The sequence below is a fragment of the Schistocerca nitens genome, chromosome 9 (genome assembly GCF_023898315.1).
Source record: "Schistocerca nitens isolate TAMUIC-IGC-003100 chromosome 9, iqSchNite1.1, whole genome shotgun sequence".
NCBI classification, from domain to species: Eukaryota; Metazoa; Arthropoda; class Insecta; order Orthoptera; family Acrididae; genus Schistocerca; species Schistocerca nitens.
In genome coordinates this window covers 412,726,951-412,746,143 of record NC_064622.1, presented here as the reverse complement: position 1 = coordinate 412,746,143, position 19,193 = coordinate 412,726,951, and the positions used below count along the sequence as shown (strand labels likewise).

At 42.9% G+C, this 19,193-nt stretch overlaps 1 protein-coding gene across 1 annotated transcript in view; it reads right to left on the bottom strand.

Moving 5' to 3' along the window:
* Positions 1–1,964: 1,964 nt before the first annotated feature.
* Positions 1,965–19,193, bottom strand: part of LOC126204281 (protein still life, isoform SIF type 1-like) — a 534,865-nt gene continuing 517,636 nt past the window's right edge. The window contains exon 11 of the mRNA XM_049938668.1: positions 1,965–2,097. Coding sequence (XP_049794625.1) covers positions 2,023–2,097 — 75 coding nt within the window. The 3' untranslated portion in view covers positions 1,965–2,022. The remainder of the gene's footprint in view (positions 2,098–19,193) is intronic.

The window sequence follows — 19,193 nt, the reverse complement described above, 5'->3', positions numbered from 1 at the left end:
ATTACATATTCTTGTAGTACGTAAAGAAATATTAATGTTTTAGTTGGACCACTTTTTTCACTTTGTGATAGATGGCGCTGTCACAAACAAGTACGTGGTATCACATTCCGCCAGTGCAGACGGTATTTGCTTCGCGGTACATTACCCGTGTTAAAACTGACCGTTTACCAATTGCGGAAAAGGTCGATATCGTGTTGATGTATGGCTATTGTGATCAAAATGCCCAACGGGCGTGTGCTATGTATGCTGCTCGGTATCCTGGACAACATCATCAAAGTGTCCGGACCGTTCGCCGAATAGTTACGTTATTTAAGGAAACAGGAAGTGTTCAGTCACATGTGAAACGTCAACCACGACCTGCAACAAATGATGATGCCCAAGTAGGTGTTTTAGCTGCTTTCGCGGCTAATCCGCACATCAGTAGCAGACAAATTGCGCGAGAATCCGGAATCTCAAAAACGTCGGTGTTGAGAATGCTACATCAACATCGATTGCACCCGTACCATATTTCTATGCAGCAGGAATTGAATGGTGACGACTTTGAACGTCGTGTACAGTTCTGCCACTGGGCACAAGAGAAATTACGGGACGATGACAGATTCTTTGCAAGCGTTATATTTAGCGACGAAGCGTCATTCACCAACAGCGGTAACGTAAACCGGCATAATATGCACTATTGCGCAACGGAAAATCCACGATGGCTGCGAAAAGTGGAACATCAGCGACCTTGGCGGGTTAATGGATGGTGCGGCATTATGGGAGGACGGATAATTGGCCACCATTTTATCGATGGCAATCTATATGGTGCAATGTATGCTGATTTCCTACGTAATGTTCTACCGATGTTACTACAAGATGTTCTCTGCATGACAATGGCGATGTATTTCCAAAATGATGGATGTCCGGCACATAGCCCGTGTGCGGTTGAAGCGGTACTGAATAGCATATTTCATGACAGGTGGATTGGTCGTCGAAGCACCTTGCCATGGCCCGCACGTTCACCGGATCTGACGTCCCCTGAAAGTTGAAGGATATTTGCTACCGTGATCCACCGACAACGCCTGACAACATGCGTCAGCGCATTGTCAGTGCATGTGCGAACACTACGGAAGGCGAACTACTCGCTGTTGAGAGGAATGTCGTTACACGTACTGCCAAATGCCTTGAGGTTGACGGACATCATTTTGAGCATTTATTGCATTAATGTGGTATTTACAGGTAATCACGCTGTAACAGTATGCGTTCTCAGAAATGATAAGTTCACAAAGGTACATGTATCACATTGGAATATAATGTTCAAACATACCTACGTTCTGTATTTTAATTTAAAAAAACCTACTGTTCGTCTAAAATTGTGTCATATGTTTGTGATTATTATAGCACCATCTATCACAAAGCGAAGAAAGTGGTCCAACTAAAACATTCATATTTCTTTACGTACTACACGAACATGTAATAAAAAATGGGGGTTCCTATTTAAAAAAAACGCAGTTGACATCGGTTTGACCTATGGCAGCGCCATCTAGCGGGCCAACCATAGCGCCATCTGGTTTCCTCCTTCAAGCTAAACGAGTTTCATTCTTTGTAGTTTTTTCGTTTGACGCTTATTTCATGAGATATTTGGCCCGGTCACGATCAATGGACCACCCTGTATAGTCTCACGCATATGAAACGTTTGTTCGTAGTGGATTGTGGAGGAAGGCAAGGAGCGGAAAACTTGCTTAGTTGCACTTCGGATGGTGTAGGAAACCCTTGACTGATTATTCAAAGGTACCGTTGTGGTATTTTTGGATATTACGGAAACCTTAAGTCTAAGTGCAATATCAAAGGGACATGATTGGGTACGTAATAACTTCGAAACCAAAGTTTTTCGCAAGAGTATTTCGGTAGCACTGCTGCTACGACGATTACAAAAGGCTGCGCAAAGCGCGCTGGCGACACGTACTTGGGACTGTGTGTGTTTGGTGACAATATTTCGCTGCGAGTAACATGTGTGGGCAGAGCTGTGTGCGCTCTCCGCTGTCACACGCAGGCGGCCACGAGTGCCATTCTGCTTTCACTGCACTCGTGCAGCTGCCTGCTCCAGCGCAGCGACCACTGTTGCAAACCGAGAAAGCATCTGTGCTTACAGCCGAGTTAGCCAATATCTACAGTAGGCGACAAAAATAACAATGTCACCGATCATCGCCACTAATTTCCAAGACATGGGCGCACAAATTTTGGCGATATGCATGGTATGAAATGGTGATAACAACATCTAAATCATAGTTGTATATGAGTCAAGCCTTCATGAACCATGAGATACACTATAGTAACATCATAGTGCTCTGACCTTCAGTTCTAAGATTGGTTCGATGCACAGCTTCACGCTAATCAATCCTGTGCGATCCCTTCATGTCTTGTAACAACTGCACCCTTCATTCGTCTGACCCTGCTTACTGCATTCGTCTTTTGGTCTTCCTCTACAATTCCACCCTGTACTATATTAGTCATCCTTTGATGTCTCAGAATGATCGATCCATAATTTTATTCAAGTAGTGACAAATTCCTTTCTTCCCCAGTTCTAATGTTCTCCGATCTACCATTTAGCCTTCATCAAAATTCTGCAACGCTGCGTTTCAAAAGCTGCTATTGCGTTTTTGTCTCAGCTGTTTATCGGCCACGTTTCACTTTTCTACAGTCCAGACAACTGCGCCCAGGAAAGACTTCCTAGCATTTAAATTGATATTCGATGTTAAGATATTTCTCGTTTTTTGATATGCTTTTCTAGCTATTGCCAATTTGTATTGTGCCCTTGTAAGTTACTTTGCTGCCCATGCAACGAAACTTATCAATTACCTTCGGTGTCTCGTTTCTCATTCCAAACCCCACAGTATTCCTGATTTAATTCGACTGCATTCCATTTTTGTTGATATTCATCTTGTGTGGTAACATACACGGCTTATTGTTACATTGTTAGTAAATGATATTTCGAACGTTTAAGATAAAAAATAGCTACTAACCATTAAATACATGACATTTATACATATTTTAATCAGAACGACCTCCTGATAAACTGTTAAATTTTTGCCGTGCCGTTGTGCCCTAGAGCAAAAAACAATTTTGAATTGAGACTTACTCTAAAAGGACATGAAAATTGACGATAAATTGAAATTAAGAACATCGGAATAAATGTTTAGTCCTCGTACTTAGAATAAAAAAAGGCACCAGTCTTCACAAATTGCAGAGATTTTTTTATTGTAAGTGAATGGGTCTTACATTTATCCTGCTGTTTCCAGCTCTAGTTTATTCTCGATTTTCATCTGCATTTCGAAATATTCTGAATTAAAAACATTTTTTTTCGCTGTAGGGCATGGTATCACTGTAACAACTCAACAGCTTATCAGTAATTGGTACTCTAAAAATAATGCAGTCATCTGATGATGGAAAAACGAACTTCGAAACGGGTAGCTCCAACAAATAAAATGTTTTAAAAATGTCATCAGTTTAATGATTGGCATCTGTTATAAAGCTAACAGTAAACACAGTTGTGTTTTAAGGAATCTACATAATCGCCTATTTGATAAATGTGACCTATCCTCTTCGCGCTGGAAAGCTGATTTGAAATTTTAAGTCGTGAAATTTATGATTGCTTCATAACGTGATTTGATTGACGACAAATGCTAAGGCGAAAATGTAGAACTTCAGTGTTCTAAATCCAAAGGAAATGAATCTATTTGTGCCCTCTTAAGGTCAAATAATTATTTCCTTCCATGTCGTAGAAAATTCGCAGAAAAGCCACTCGATATTGTCTCTAATTCATTCGTTTAGATCCTTTAGTATTACAAACATACATAAATAAACACACACCAAAATTTATTACATGCAAAATATTCTGTGTCATAGACATATGGCAAATTTCGCAACACTTCAGACGGGCGGATAAGGAAAAAAATAAATTAACTTAATTGATGGCATCGGCACTAGTGTAAAGGATAATCAGAAACCGTAATAGCAACATGGGAAACGTCTGATGTGTCATCTAACACGAAAATTTAGTGAGAATTTACTTTCGACTGGCACGTTTCTTGTCACGAGGAAATGCGGTGAAACAAACTGACATTTGTAAAATAATGCTCGATTATTGCTGAACATCCTACAATAAACGACTGGCCTCCTGACACGATACATGAAAAACAAATGAGTACTTGGCACTAACACTTTTCAGAGGTAACTAAACAAACACGTTTCCAAAACAGGACAAACACTGGAACTGACGACGATGAAAAGCGAGGAACTGCGGAAAACTGAGCGTAGTTGTGCGAAGACGACACACGTTTCGATCACTACACACGCGAGCGTTCGCATCCGATGACGCCGGCGGCAGCGTCGGAGACGACGGCACGGGATAACGCGACGCGCGACGGCGCGCTCGGCACGCCATCTGTCGCCGCAGCAGGCGAACTGCCAGCACCGGACGCGTCGGCTGAGCGCCCGCGACTGAGGCGGCCGGAACTCCGCCCCCCCGGTCCACGGCGCGTGACGTCACGGCGGGACGCCAGGGCGCGCCACCGCAGCCCGCCGAGATCAATGGAGGCCGGCGCGCAGCGCTCTCCGACCGCGGCGGTGGCGCCGTCCAACTAGCTTTCGCGCCAACCTCGCTCACGTGGGTGCTACGTGCGGTCTGCTGCATCGGACCAAATCCGTCTCTTTCCATGCGTACCATCAGACTGTATATGGCAATTTTGGCCACGCCGCTATAGAATTCTGCCTGTTCGCCACAATAAGTATGCCTGTAAATATGTACTGGAGACTATAGTGCGCGACATCTAGCGCTGTAAAAACTGATCGGCCAGTCAATTGTTTTCTAGTTCATACGTTTCCAATTGAATGAATCTAGTCTCTTTGACCATGTAAGCTACTTGAGTATTTTCACTCACTCTCTGGGTTTCACGTAATGAGAGACAATCTACTGACACAAGTATCTAGTTACGGCGGTTGTATGAATGTTTTCACTGATTTCATTTACATATTTTTCACGCTTGTCGACAAAATATATGAACCAAGACTGTTGCCAAATTTTTTGAGGCAAGTAACGACTATCATATTTCTAGGACAGGTAAATAAAAAGTATTTTCTTAAAAAGAATATTTTCAGAATAATTTTACACATTTACTTAAATACGAATTTTTCATGCTTGTGGCATTAACATTTTCCTGCCTGAGTGGAGAGTCGTAAAACATCGTGGAGTTCAGATCTTGAATTAGCATCGTGTCAGAATGTCTGCATACGTCTCCTGTAGCACAGTACACTCTTTGGCTATAATGGTTCAATATCTCTGCAGAGGACTGAAAAGGGAAACGACAGACTGTTGTTCGGCTGTCTTGTTCATTTCGTCATAAGAGTTTACGGGACGTGCTAAATAAATAAATGTCGTGTGACTAGGGCCTCCTGTCTGGTAGACCATTCGCCGGGTGCAAGTCTTTCGATTTGATGACCCTTCGGCGACTTGCGCGTCGACGGGGATGAAATAATGATGATTAGGACAACACAACACCCAGTCCCTGAGCAGAGAAAATCTCCGACCCAGCCGGGAATCGAACCCCGATTGACGTTCTGTTGGGCTGACCATTCAGCTACCGGGCAGTGCTGACATAGAGGGATGTTATTGTGAGTGTTTTGATATTTATAATGTGGTATTGCATTGTTTTAGTTAATGTAATGTGTCAATAACCCAATCAGATAGGATTAATGTATCTTGACAGCACTTGTGTTTTGTACGTAACATAAAACAAATATATATACGCACTACCGGTATTGTGCTTTTACTTGTTTTGGTAATATTCTCCCTAAATATTAAATCCTCTAGTTCAGGGCAGGAAAGGGTATATGGATTTTTGGTTGGTTTTAAGAGGTTAATAAGAGGCACTACGTTATAAATTGATATTTAACTAAAAGAAAAATTGCTTTTTTATTTAAATTTATTGAAGCTCTGGCCCTCTCTTCCTGCTGGTTTGCACCCTTCAGGGATAGTTCTAATTCGGTAAATGCTGAGCTTACATGAACAGAAAATGTCTCAGAAAAAGCTGTTTGTTTATTTGGGAGAAAAATTTTTCATCTTTCGTTAGTTTTATTCGAATTTCCTTACTATGGTTTCATAATGTAAAGCACCCTTGCAGACACTTAATAACGTATCGAATTTTTTCAGGATCATTTTTGACCCGATCATATAGTTCCTTCCATTACCCTATCACCGAGCATTTTGGCATTCTGCTCCAGACACGAAGTTCACTACTAACAAAACGCCCATACTTAAATATGGGCGAAACACTGAAACTGTAAGTTACTTACTGGCAATAAGTATAAAGCAGATATCAGAACGGCAATAACAGAGACGACAGTCGGTAACAGAGTGCAGTCGACAATAGTGGTTTAACAATCGGATGCTTTCACTCGGAACTGGATGCGCCGGACTGCGTCGGCTGTGTTCATTCGTTTGCTCCCACAGACTGGTTTCGCTCGAAAGAAAGAAATGATTAATTATACCGATACATGAAACTACTCCCGAATGAGGCGATTGTTTGCCAAGAACTGACTGAGCAGATCGTTTTCATTCGATTGTTCACATTACTACCGACAGTATTCAGTCGAACAAACAATGTCTCTGTGAAACTGCAAAGTTGCGCGGTATAACAAGCTGCAGCAGCGAACACGTCAGGTGTTTGATATTGCTAGGTTCCTGAAAGTCACAACTTACATCTATGTATACACTGTGAAAGTCACTCTCACTGTTGCATGTAAGTGAGCCGCGGTTATCGTTATAACCACTATCGTTTTATCTGCGACTGGAGGTCTCATTTCACACCTTTCTGTCTTAGCGCACGTAATTTTTAATGCTGTACAGCAGAGTTCTCCCAGAAACTGCGTTAAATATTGGGAATGTCTGTCTTCTTGCGTGAGGCCTGCTTTTAGCGAGGCAGCAATATACCCTTCGACTAAACAGCCACTGCAAACATCGACTTCATCCAAATGATCAATCACAACGGTTTGTTTGCTACCTGTATGGTGCTACGTTGCCTAAAACCACACTGTTAAAGTACGAAACCGCTTACAAATTTTTGTAAGCCCACGTTAATACCTAGTGACCTCTGGGATCAGAAGAGAATCGACATTAAATTGAGCGAAGTGACAAGTTTGAATGAGCAGCAGCAACTTCCATCGCTGGCGTAATAACATATTACTGCAGACTATAGGCACAAAACTTGGTGTCCCAGAAGGAAGTAGACGTGATGCAAAAACTACCATCCAATCTGACTGACATCCAGGTCTTGTAAAATAATAGAACTTATCCTGAGCTCAAACGTAATGAGGAATCTCGAAAAGAATGACCTCCTCTATGGCAACCAGCATGGATTATGAAAACATCGATCATACGGAACTCGACCTGTACTTTCCTCACATAACTTCCCAAAACCCATGAATCTACATGTACATCTACATACATACTCCGCAAGCCACCGTACGGTGCCTGGCAGAGGGTACGCTGTATCACTAGTCGCAAATGAAGCGACGGAGAAGTAATTGTCTATAAGCCTCTGTACGATCCCTAACTTCTCTTATCTTCGTGATCCTTACACAAGTGTACGTTGGCGGCAGAAGAATTGTTCCTCCGTCAGCTTTAACTGCCGGTTCTCTAAATTTCCTCAATAGTGTTCTTCGAAAAGAATTTCGTCTTCCCTCCAGGGATTCCCATTTGAGTTCCCGAAGTATCTCCGTAATACCTGCGTGTTGTTCGAACCTTACCGGTAGCAATTCTACCACCCCGCCTCTGAACTGCTTCGATGTCTTCCTTTAATCCAACCTGCTTTGGATACCAAACATTCAAGCAGTACTCGAGAACAGGTCGTACTAGCGCCCTAGATGCAGTCCCCTTTACAAATAAACTACACTTTCAGATGAATGCAAAGATTTTTGACTAAATAAAAAGAATTGTATTGGTTTCAAACTAACATTTACTATCAAAAGCAAGATTACATGAGATTTCAAACATAATTTATGACCGAACTGAGGAATACTTTCTAAACAGATAATCAAAAGATTAAAACTGGAATTCTCATTTTACTATAGAAGGGTCTTTTGCGTTAGCAGAAGAGCCAACACCGTGTTACGAGTGGAGGCCGAAATGCACGCGTTTTAGCTAACGCAGGCTGGCGTGAGGAGGGAAGAACTATACTGACGTGAGGTGTGGAACATGACAAGGAATGAGAATTCAGAAAGCGGACGTAATTAATTTGATACATAACTTTAATCCATTAATGATGAACGTCGCTCTTGACGGTACATCATTCACAATATTATCTGTTCAGAATACATTCTTGAAGAATATGGGCCTTGCTCGGTCGTAGCAAATGACGTAGCTGAAGGCTATGCTAAACTGTCGTCTCTACAAATGAGAGCGTATGTAGACAGTGAACCATCGCTAGTAAAGTCGGCTGTACAACTGGAGCGAGTGCTAGGGAGTCTCTCTAGACTAGACCTGTCGTGTGGCGGCGCTCGGTCTGCAATGACTGATAGTAGCGACACGCGGGTCCGACGTATACTAACGGACCGCGGCCGATTTAAAGGCTACCACCTAGCAATTGTGGTGTATGGCGGTGACACCACGGGGTCTATGCTGGAATATTTCTTCATAATATGAGTGCCCGCATTCAGAATGACTCAATAATACAGCATGGGAAATTACTAAACACAAACTGTTAATTCCATGGGTGCGATCGTGTGTTATCGGAAACACACCTACGCAGGAAATACTGGAGCTGGGATTCTTCAAATCAACTGGAAAGGATACGAACAGTTACTGAAGTAACAAAGTCACTGATAATGAATGTAGTACTACGTATACTATACCTTGGTGAATAAACTACAAAGATTTAACAACAAAAAACTATTTAGCGTAGTTATCAGCATATGAGAAAAGATCTCCCCACCTCAGAATATTCTTGCAAAATGATTCTTGTCAGTTTTCACGTAGTTTTCTCTTCTCTCTAATGACAACACGTTTGGCGCTCTGGGAACGCAGACAGTGCAATCTTCATCCAGATGCCAGTTAGCATACCGGTAGTATTGATTTGTAGCTGACGTTCTGCGCTGGATATGTATCTTCGCTTTATTTAATTCATCGCAGACGGTGCTTTAATTCGTTGGGGAGTAAAGGCGCTTATCATAAGCTCCGCACATCCTAGCTAGCGAGTGGTCTTCATGTTTCGATATTCCGTTTTCATTTGCTACGGGTCGTCACTTTTATTGAGATATGAGAGAGTGAGAATTTGTGTTTGGGTGTGTGGGAAGGGGGGAGGGGGAGTTTGTTGGGAAGTGGTGCCAGCAAACGGGAGGGTGGGGGTAGGAGAGTTAAGCCATTGGCGAGGCAACAGATGGCGTGGTATTTCATTTACTATCAGCGGTATCCCGTTAATAATACGCCAGAGCTACCGGCAAAACACACTCACACACTCCCTATGTCAGACGCACTTGAAACGCCGCACAAGCTCTTGTGTAGCCGGCGCTGTCGGACTCACTTTGCTATGTGCTCGGACAGGGAAGGATCAGGCAAATTTGATCTCACCGTCGAGCTCTAGTAACAGACACACTGCTTAAACAGCAAAACGCGAAAAGCAAAATCCGATAGTTCATAGTACCTTCAACAGAAATCTTTCATTGAAAGGTGACGCTACATTTCAAGCAGTAGACCACACAGTTGCTTATCATAGTTGCTTAGCAGCTGTGGATACTTACGTTTCCACTTACTGAAAATGGCACTCTCTTCGGCCCATGGGAGGTTTAATACGCTGTCCATTGCTTTCAATCAGTCAGTAAATTCGTATGAATAACGACAAGTAGTCGTTTGTACCCGCGACAATGGCACATGTCGTCAAAACTTCAACAAATGCAACAATATAACTACGTAAGCTTCCGTGGCCGTTGTCATGAAGATTAAAAAGTCTTCTGCGTGTTTTACTGTGTCATTGTATAAAATGTTATATTTATTAACTGCTTTTAAGTTTGTGATTAAAGTATTTTATACAACGACGAGGAACAACACCCAGAAGAATTTTAATCATCATAACTGCTGCAATAATAGTTTATTTAATTATCCAGTACCTTTCGTCAGTTACTGTGATAACTATATTACGCATCTGGAGGTATTCTTGGTATTACTGATCTTCCACTTTTTCTGTTATCTACAAACACGAAGAATATCCAAAACCGATTCCTCGCGGAAAATTTGATTAGCTGCAATAAGTAACTTAGTATGCTAACTCAGTATAACTTTACGTAGTTCCGACATTCCAGTACCGAAACTACACACATCAAAAAAAGATTTGCGTCACCTCGGTTCCGAAATTTCCGGAATCTGTACACAAAATTTGGAGTAGAGATCAACATAAACATCATTTCCGCCCTTTTTATTGCTCATGAAAACCACACATTGCATGTTGTACCACCATACAGCGAGACCTTCTGAAGTGGTGGTCCAGACTGCTGTACACACAGGGACCTCTAATACCTAGTAGCACGTCCTCTTACACTAATGCATGCTTGTATTCGTCGTGGCATACGATCCACAAGTTCATCTAGGCACTGTTGGTGCAGATTGTCCCACGATTCGGCGTAGATCCCTCAGAGCGGTTGGTGGGTCACGTCGTTCATAAACAACCCTTTTCAATTTAGGTCAGGCATGTTCGATAGGGTTCATGTCTGGAGAACATGCTGGCCACTCTAGTCGAGTGATGTCGTTATCCTGAAGGAAGTCATTCACAAAATGTGCACGATGGGGGCGCGAATTTTCGTTCATGACGACGTATGACTCGCCAATATGCTGCCGATATGGTTGTACTATCGGTCGGAGGATGGCACTTACTTATCGTACAGCCGTTACGAGCCTTCCATGACCACCAGCGGCGTACGTCGGCCCCACGCAATGCCACCCAAAAACAGCAGGGAACCTCCACCTTGCTGCACTTGCTGGACAGTGTGTCTAAGGCGTTCATCCCGACCAGGTTGCCTCCAAATACGTCTCCGAAGATTGTCTGGTTGAAGGCATATGCGACAATCATCAGTGAAGAGATCGTGATGCCAGTCCTGATCAGTCCATCCGGCATGTTGCTGGGCTCATCTGCACCGCGCTGCATGATGTGGGTGCAAAGATGCATCTCGCCGTGGACGTCGGGAGTGAAGTTACGCATCATGCAGCCTACTGCGCACAGTTTGAGTCGTAGCACGACATCCTGTGGCTGCACGAAAAGCATTATTCAACAAAGGTGGCGTTGCTGTCAGGGTTCCTCCGAGCCATAATCCGTAGGTAGCGGCCATCCACTGCAGTAGTAGCCCTTGGGCGGCCTGAGCGAGGCATGTTATCGACAGTTCCTGTCTCTGTGTATATCCTCCATGTCCGAACAACATCGCTTTGGTTCACTCTGAGAAGTCTGGATACTTCCCTTGTTGAGAGCCCTTCGTGGCACAATGTAAAAATGGGACGCGAACGAACGGCGGTATCGACCGTCTAGGCATGGTTGAACTACAGAGAACACGAGCCGTGTACCTCCTTCCTAGTGGAATGACTGGAATTGATCGGCTGTTAGACCACGTCCGTCTAATAGGAGCTGCTCATGCATCTGTAAACATCGTTGGGAGGGTTTACTGACCGCTCTGAACGGTCAAGGGGACTGTGTCTGTAATACAACATCCACGGTCAACGTCTATCTTCAGGAGTTCTGGGAACCGGGGTGATGCAAAACTTTTTCTAATGTGTGTTTTTTTGCAATACTGAATTGTGAATTTCCTTTCAATATCCTAGCGACGTTGGTGTTGGTAGAACTTGTATCGTTCGTTATACGTGCTCAGAAGTTTCCTGCTACTGCATATTCAATGGCGTGCCCTTTTAAATATATATACCATATGTAATTAAGACGACCATACTGTAATTTTGTGTATGTGACATGTGATATAGAGATATACTGCGGTCTCAAAGCCTTACACTTCCAAACATCTGAACTCAAACGGTATCAGTCAATAGCAGCTCACATTACTTGCGTCCAACTGAAATGTCGTTACCACATAGAGTTCTGATTAATGTCCTAAATCATACAACAATGTCCTAAAGTTCGCCATTTACGATAGCGGATATCCGTTTCACTGTTAGTATATCCGTTTTCCGCTGGAATATTAGGTACTGCGTAGTGGAATAGAAAAACGGGGAGGATCGGGAGAGGGAGAGAGAGAGAGAGAGAGAGAGAGAGAGAGAGAGAGAGAGAGAGAGAGAGAGAGAGAGAGAGGGGGGGGTGGGGGTGGGGATGGGGGGTGGTATGATGATGATGAGGGTGAAGGCGATAGAAACATACAACCATCAGAAAAAGGTTTGACCATTATAAGCCAATTTGTAAGTCTTACACCTTTCAGTTGGTTTGATGTTGGTTGTCATTTGTTCCTGTCTTGTGCTAATCTTTCCATTTATATTTTACTATTACGCAGGAAACGCTCTGTAATCTGTTTTGCATATATTGGTTCTGTCTGCGTCTACTATTTTCCTCTCTGCAAATCCTTACAATTCCAAGTTAACTATTCCTGCTTGCAGCAGAACGTGAACCTTCGTATGGTAAACGGCCAGGACAGGTCTACAGATCTCTGTCGTGAAGACACGGTGTATGACGAACATCAAGACAGCTCCTAGATGGATGACGATAGGAAGAGAGGTGGAGGTACTGAAATACCTAGGAGAATGAACAGAAACTGCACGGACAGAGAAAGAAACAATGGGAACACCAATAAAAAAATGAAATTAGCGTACAAGCTAACTATGAACATCTGCAATAAGAAGAATGCTTCGATCAATAGAAGACTGAGATACTGCTGCTGATTTGCTCTGAGGCTTTGTATGCATTAGAAAGTCTGAATCTCATAAGAAAAGAATCACTTCAGAAGCTAGAAATTGTGGAAAGAAGACTTCTCAAGAGGGTTCTGGGATCTCGAAGAACAGGAGAAGATCTGTATAGAAGATAAGCCAATCAAGAACTGCATATACGGAAAGGGAGAATATTGGACATCATCAGGTTCAAATGGCTCTGAGCAGTATGTGACTTAACTTCTGAGGTCTTCAGTCGCCTAGAACTTAGAACTAATTAAACCTAATTAACCTAAGGACATCACACACATCCATGCCCGAGGCCGGATTCCAACCTGTGACCGTAGCGGTCGCTCGGTTACAGATTGTAGCGCCTAGAACCGCACGGCCACTTCGACCGGCAGCGGTATGTGTCTGAAAGCCAGCGGACATCGTCAGGAAAAGGAAGAACACGTCCTTTGAACATATCCTTAGTATGAATCATGGAACGTTGACCCATCAGATTACACAATTTCTTCTGAACAAGAGAATCAAAGTACTCTCGATCAAAGAGATACAAGGGGACCTGGAAGAAACGGAAATATAGGAAACAGGATGACTTTAAAATATAAATTTCAAGCCGTCATAGGTTTCCAGGACAGAGACCCACGACAAATCATCTTGGACGGAAAATCGAAGAAGTTTGTAAGGTATGAGAATGAAAGAATGATGAACATGGATAAAGACCAGCAGAAATGAACCTGATTCTAATTAATCTGGTACTTCTATGGCTAAAACAAAAGGAAAAAGAATGGGCAAACTTCTTTCCCTACTCATTTTGTAGTGCAAGTTCCACTCAATACATAACCGGAAAAGTTTGTAAAAATAATATAGAATTTTGACAAAGTTTGTACTTCATTATTATTTTTTGGTGTGTCCTAGAACTATTAAAATATGTGGTTGGCATGCCAGCCGCGCGAAGAGTATGCTGTAGATCAGTGAAAGAATATGACGGCACCCTTGCAGGTTTGCACCAACGTGGAACTGAAGGGTGTCATTAGATTTCTGTGGGCTGAAGGGTTGAAACCAATCAAAATTCACCGTCGGATGGCAGTGAAATATGGTGAAAGTTGTCTGAGTCGAACACAGGTGTCCGAGTGGGACGATAAGTTCAAACGGCGTGTAACACGTGCTGAAGATTCGCTACGCACAGAACCATCTGTCTGTGAAGTCACGGAGGTAATACTGAGAGGACTGCTGAGTTGATAAGAGACGAATTACAGTGAGTGATGCTACAGCAACGATGAACATTAGTGTCGGATCATCCCTCCATATTGTTCGTGGCCGGCCGAAGTGGCCGTGCGGCTCTAGGCGCTGCAGTCTGGAACCGCGAGACCGCTACGGTCGCAGGTTCGAATCCTGCCTCGGGCATGGATGTGTGTGATGTCCTTAGGTTAGGTAGGTTTAACTAGTTCTGTTCTAGGGGACTAATGACCTTAGAAGTTGAGTCCCATAGTGCTCAGAGCCATATTGTTCGTGTTGTTCAAGGAGGTGTGTGCGAGATGGGTTTCAAAACATTTGACATCAGAAATGAAAGAAAGCCTCGCGGATGTCTGCAGGGAGCCTTTGCACAGTACGAGGATGAAGGGGAGACATTTCTTCGTGGCATTGTAAAGGGAGATGAAATTTGGGTGCACTCAACGAACCTGAACCTAAGATTGCTTCAATGAAGTGGCGATCCAAGATGGTGCGAACCGAAAGGAGTGCTGGTAAGGTCATGTTGACTTTCTTTTGGGACCATTAGAGAGCAGTTCTTGAACATTACGTCCCGAGTGAAAACTACAAGGTACCAAAAATTTACGCGTGAAACTTTGAAAATAACGATTTTGAGAAAGCGACGTTGACTGATACCCAGTGGCGTCCTGTTATCGCATGACAGGGAGACGCCACACGTTAAATACAGTCAAAGACCTGAAGTTCGTATGCTAGCACCAACCGTCTCCTCGGATTCCACGGATCTGGCAACTTCAGATTACAACTTTTTTAACCCACTGAAGTAAGCTCTTGTGGCTCAAGGTTTACTGATGATGAGAGAATTCCAGGCAGCAGTGCAAAACTGGTTACGCACACGCCTCCAGGAAGTCTTTGCATGTGGAATTGAGAAACTTATCAAAAATGGTTCAAATGGCTCTGAGCACTATGCGACTTAACTTCGGAGGTCATCAGTCCCCTAGAACGTAGAACTACTTAAAACTAACTAACCTAAGGACATCACACACATCCATGCCCGAGGCAGGATTCGAACCTGCGACCGTAGCGGTCGCGCGGTTCCAGACTGTAGCGCCTAGAATCGCTCGGCCACACCGGCCGGTAGAAGTTTATCCAGCTGTGGCGTAAGTGCATACCACGGGATTACGTTCATACATTCTTTAAAAAGATTTCCGGTGTTTTATTGAACGGCCATTGTACTTCTCCATTTTATTGATTATCCGTCCTTTTAACTCAACGTTCTTCCGTGACACTATATTTCAAATGCTTTGACTTTCATATTCTACTGATTTCCGAAGGTCCAGGTTTACATTCCGTACAGAGCTAAGCTCCAGACGTACACGTACAGAAGATCCTGTCTCAGTTCCATATCAATATCTGAAGAAAGTTTTTTTTCGCCTGTACGAATATACTCCCAATACCTTCCATCCACGGGCTATTTCACGCTGTAGCTACCAAATGAGGAGTAGTTTTAATCCAACAGACCTGCCGCTGCAGAGCTGAACACCCATTCGCTCAGCTATTACTACAAATGGCGCGTTTAAACTGCTTCCAGTGAGTAACACACATGAAAATGTAAATGAGCGTCCGCATGCCATTGTTTCATAAATTCTGTCGCGTGACGAACCAGCGATCTGAAATAATTTGTAATCAATTATTTCAGACAGCGAGGCAACGTAGCGTGGGTATTGAATAACGATATTTTATCGCCGTGCCGCGCATGAATAAAATACGCAACAAAGTTACGCACAAATTTTTTTCTCTTAGTCGGACGCACAATTCTCACATCACTCTTGCTACGAATTAATTTATGGCATAAGTTATTGTATACTGGAGTTGATTTCATAAAACAGACTGTGGTATTTTTTCGCTATCAAGTTGTTCTTTTCCCACTCCGTTTCCGATATATTTTATTGAATTGGACAGTAACATACCGAGTATTTTAGAAAGAAAGAAATAACTTAGGAAAGGAATCACATGGTACTGTTTGAAATTGCATCAACGCATAGATAAGATACATATTTGCGGGCCAGAATTGCTGGAAGCTTTTCTCATCGGCGGAAGCGCGTTTACATTGTTAAATTGATTGCAGTATGCAAACAAGTTGCGCTCTTCGGTGAGTGGCCGATGAAGCATTCGCGAAATGTTTACATTCTACCCGAAATTGCCCGTTTTTGTTTGTGGGAAAAACACACACTTGGACTAGCAAACACGAGCATTAGAAGTATGCGCTGCACCCATCGCAATACGATCAACATGTGGAGGGTATTCCTTGCTGTTAAAAGAGAAATGTTTGCTGAGTACAGGCGCCTTTGATGACGCGCTGAAACACGATAAAATATTGTGTGTTACGAACTGGCAAGAAAAACACTGACTACAGCTGCAGCGAGTGCAATGAAAAAAAAAAAATAGAGTGCTGAAAACAATCGAATGAAACAACATGTTTACTGTCACAAGTTACTAGTTATTTACACTATTTTCACAAGACGTTTTGGAGGTCTAAAGCTCCATCATCAAGTGCGTTTATTTGGATTAATATTGGATGCATGTGTTGTGTACATTTTGAAGTAACCTATGACTTAGTGTCCTCAGCGTCTACAAAGTGTGATAGTGCACGTGATGTAACTCGACAAAGAAAGCATCCTGTAACTACTGCAGACAGTGCCACAGTTTACTCCAAAGTCGTTACACAACACATATATGCCATATTAACACACACAATACACCTGGCGATGGAGGATTACACGTTCGAAACTCGTTGTAGAAATAAGTAAACAGTGACGAGGAACAGTAAATTCATTATTTTATTCGATTTCAGAAACAGTCACGGCATATCCTTACCAAAAATGTTCACCCTTAAAGCTGCAAAGAATGTTAAGATTCCCGTCAACGACGCGTTGTTAGAGACAGAGCATTACTGAAGATGGAGAAGGATGCAGTAAGCGATACACCATGTATGGTTTTCACCTTACCTTCATTTACGGAAACCGTGGAAAATATAATTGGGGATCCACGAGTAGAGATTTGATCCCCGTTCCTTTCTAACGCTAGTCTACTATCTTAAGCACTTTACATTCTGAGGAGAGAGGGATACATCTGCTTGCAGGTGGTACATTTTTCATAATTCCTAAAGAGTTTCGCAGAGGAAATACCGTACCATGTTAAAAACGATGTAACGGGGGTTAGCCAAGGCATTTGAAATCATACTTTTAATCAGCAATAAAAGAAGTGAAAGAAAATTTCGTAACACAAATAGAAGTTCGAGGTAAACATACCACAACTACTGTTTGCGGACGATTGAGCCCTTCTGTCCGGAGCTAAGGAAGACCTACAAGATGTGCCTGTTGGAAGGAATAGGCAGTATACGAGGGTTGGAACTTAAATAGTTGCAACTATTTATTCGCAACCGATACAAAAGAGTTTCATGTTAGCACCTGTTACTGTCCTTCAAAGTAGTCATCAGCGTTGTGTAGAACCCTTTCCCAGCGATGTGGAAGGCGTAGTATACCGTTAGCAGACCCTGTTCTGTTGATGGTGCGAATGGAGCGGTCTACTGCCTCTCGAATCTTTGGAACAGTTCTGAAGCGAATGCCACGAAGTGGTTCCTTCATGTTCGGAATCATATCAAAGTCACAGGGACTTAAGTCCGGGGAGTATGGTGGATGGTACAGTACTTCCCAGTCCCATCGACCGAACAAAGCAGCCACAGCTTGCGCTGTATGCGCCGCGCATTGTCGTGAAAAATGATGGGTGGGTTGCGCAGAAAGTGTCGCTGCTTCTTTCGCAAAGCTGGTCGCAGGATGCTCAAAAAACGAACAGTAATACAACTTAAGTCCTTGTGACTTTGATTTCGAAGATGAAGGAACCACTTCGTGGCATTCGCTTCAGAACTGTTCCAGTAATTCGACAGGCAGTAGACCGCTCCACTAGCACCATCAACAGAATAGACTCTGCTAACGGTATACTACGTCTTCAACATCGCTGGTAACGGCTTCTACACAACGCTGGTGACTACTCTGAAGGACAGTAAGAGGGGCAAACATGTAACTCTTTTGTATCGGTTGTGAATAAATAGTTGCCACTATTTAAGTTCCAACCCTCGTACTTAGGACGGAATATGGTTTAACGACAAACAGAGCAAAGAGGAAGGTAATGAAGAACAGTAAAAAAGTAAATAAGGACTGGCTTAAGATTATAATTGGGAACTAATCAGTTGCGGGAAAAGTGGAAGAACTCTCCTGTCTAGTAAGGAAGATTGCAAAGGATGTTTGAAGAAAGGAAGGTATCAGTAGACTGGCACATTTGAAGTAAGTTTTATCAATTAATGAGCTCTGCTACAGGTTGAGCGAAATAAATCTGCCCCGGAAATTGTCATGGAGCTTAAATGAAGCAACCCAGTTTCTGTAATCTGCCCTGGGAGTGGCTCATGTAAGTTGGGTTGCTTGTCTTAAGGTGCATGAAATATTTTCTGGGACTTATTTTGGTCACCCTCTAGCATCAGATATTGCTGTTGAACTGAGAAAGAACACCCTGAAACTGTACTTTTGGAATATAGCATTGTAGTTAAGTGAAATCCAGAGAAGAAGAAACGTAGTCATGTGCAATACGGTGCTATCGAAGAAATGTTAGAAATTACGTGGACAGAAATGAAGGACTATTACGAGATATAAGAGAGAAATGATGGCTACGTAAGTCTCTTACCAGATGAAACGACAGATATTGGAACGTCTTATAGGGTTATCTAGAAATATGAGGGCTATTTTTTTCAAGGTTCGTTCGGAGGTGAAATGGATATCACAGTGAAAATCAAAAATGCTTTATTTGTAAAATTAGCTACACCTCCAGTTATTTCTCTACATAGGCGCCGCTCCGACTTAGATAACTGTCGTAGCGTAGTATCAACTTTCCAATACCTTGGTCATAGAGGGCAGCCAACTGTGCTTTCTGTCAATTCTCTGCGCTGGTCTGCAGCCTGTCGTCAATGGCAGAACTCTGTCCTCATATCCAGTGGTTCAGGTGAGCACAGAAATGAAAATCAGAGGGGCCCAAGTCCGGTCCTTACGGCAAA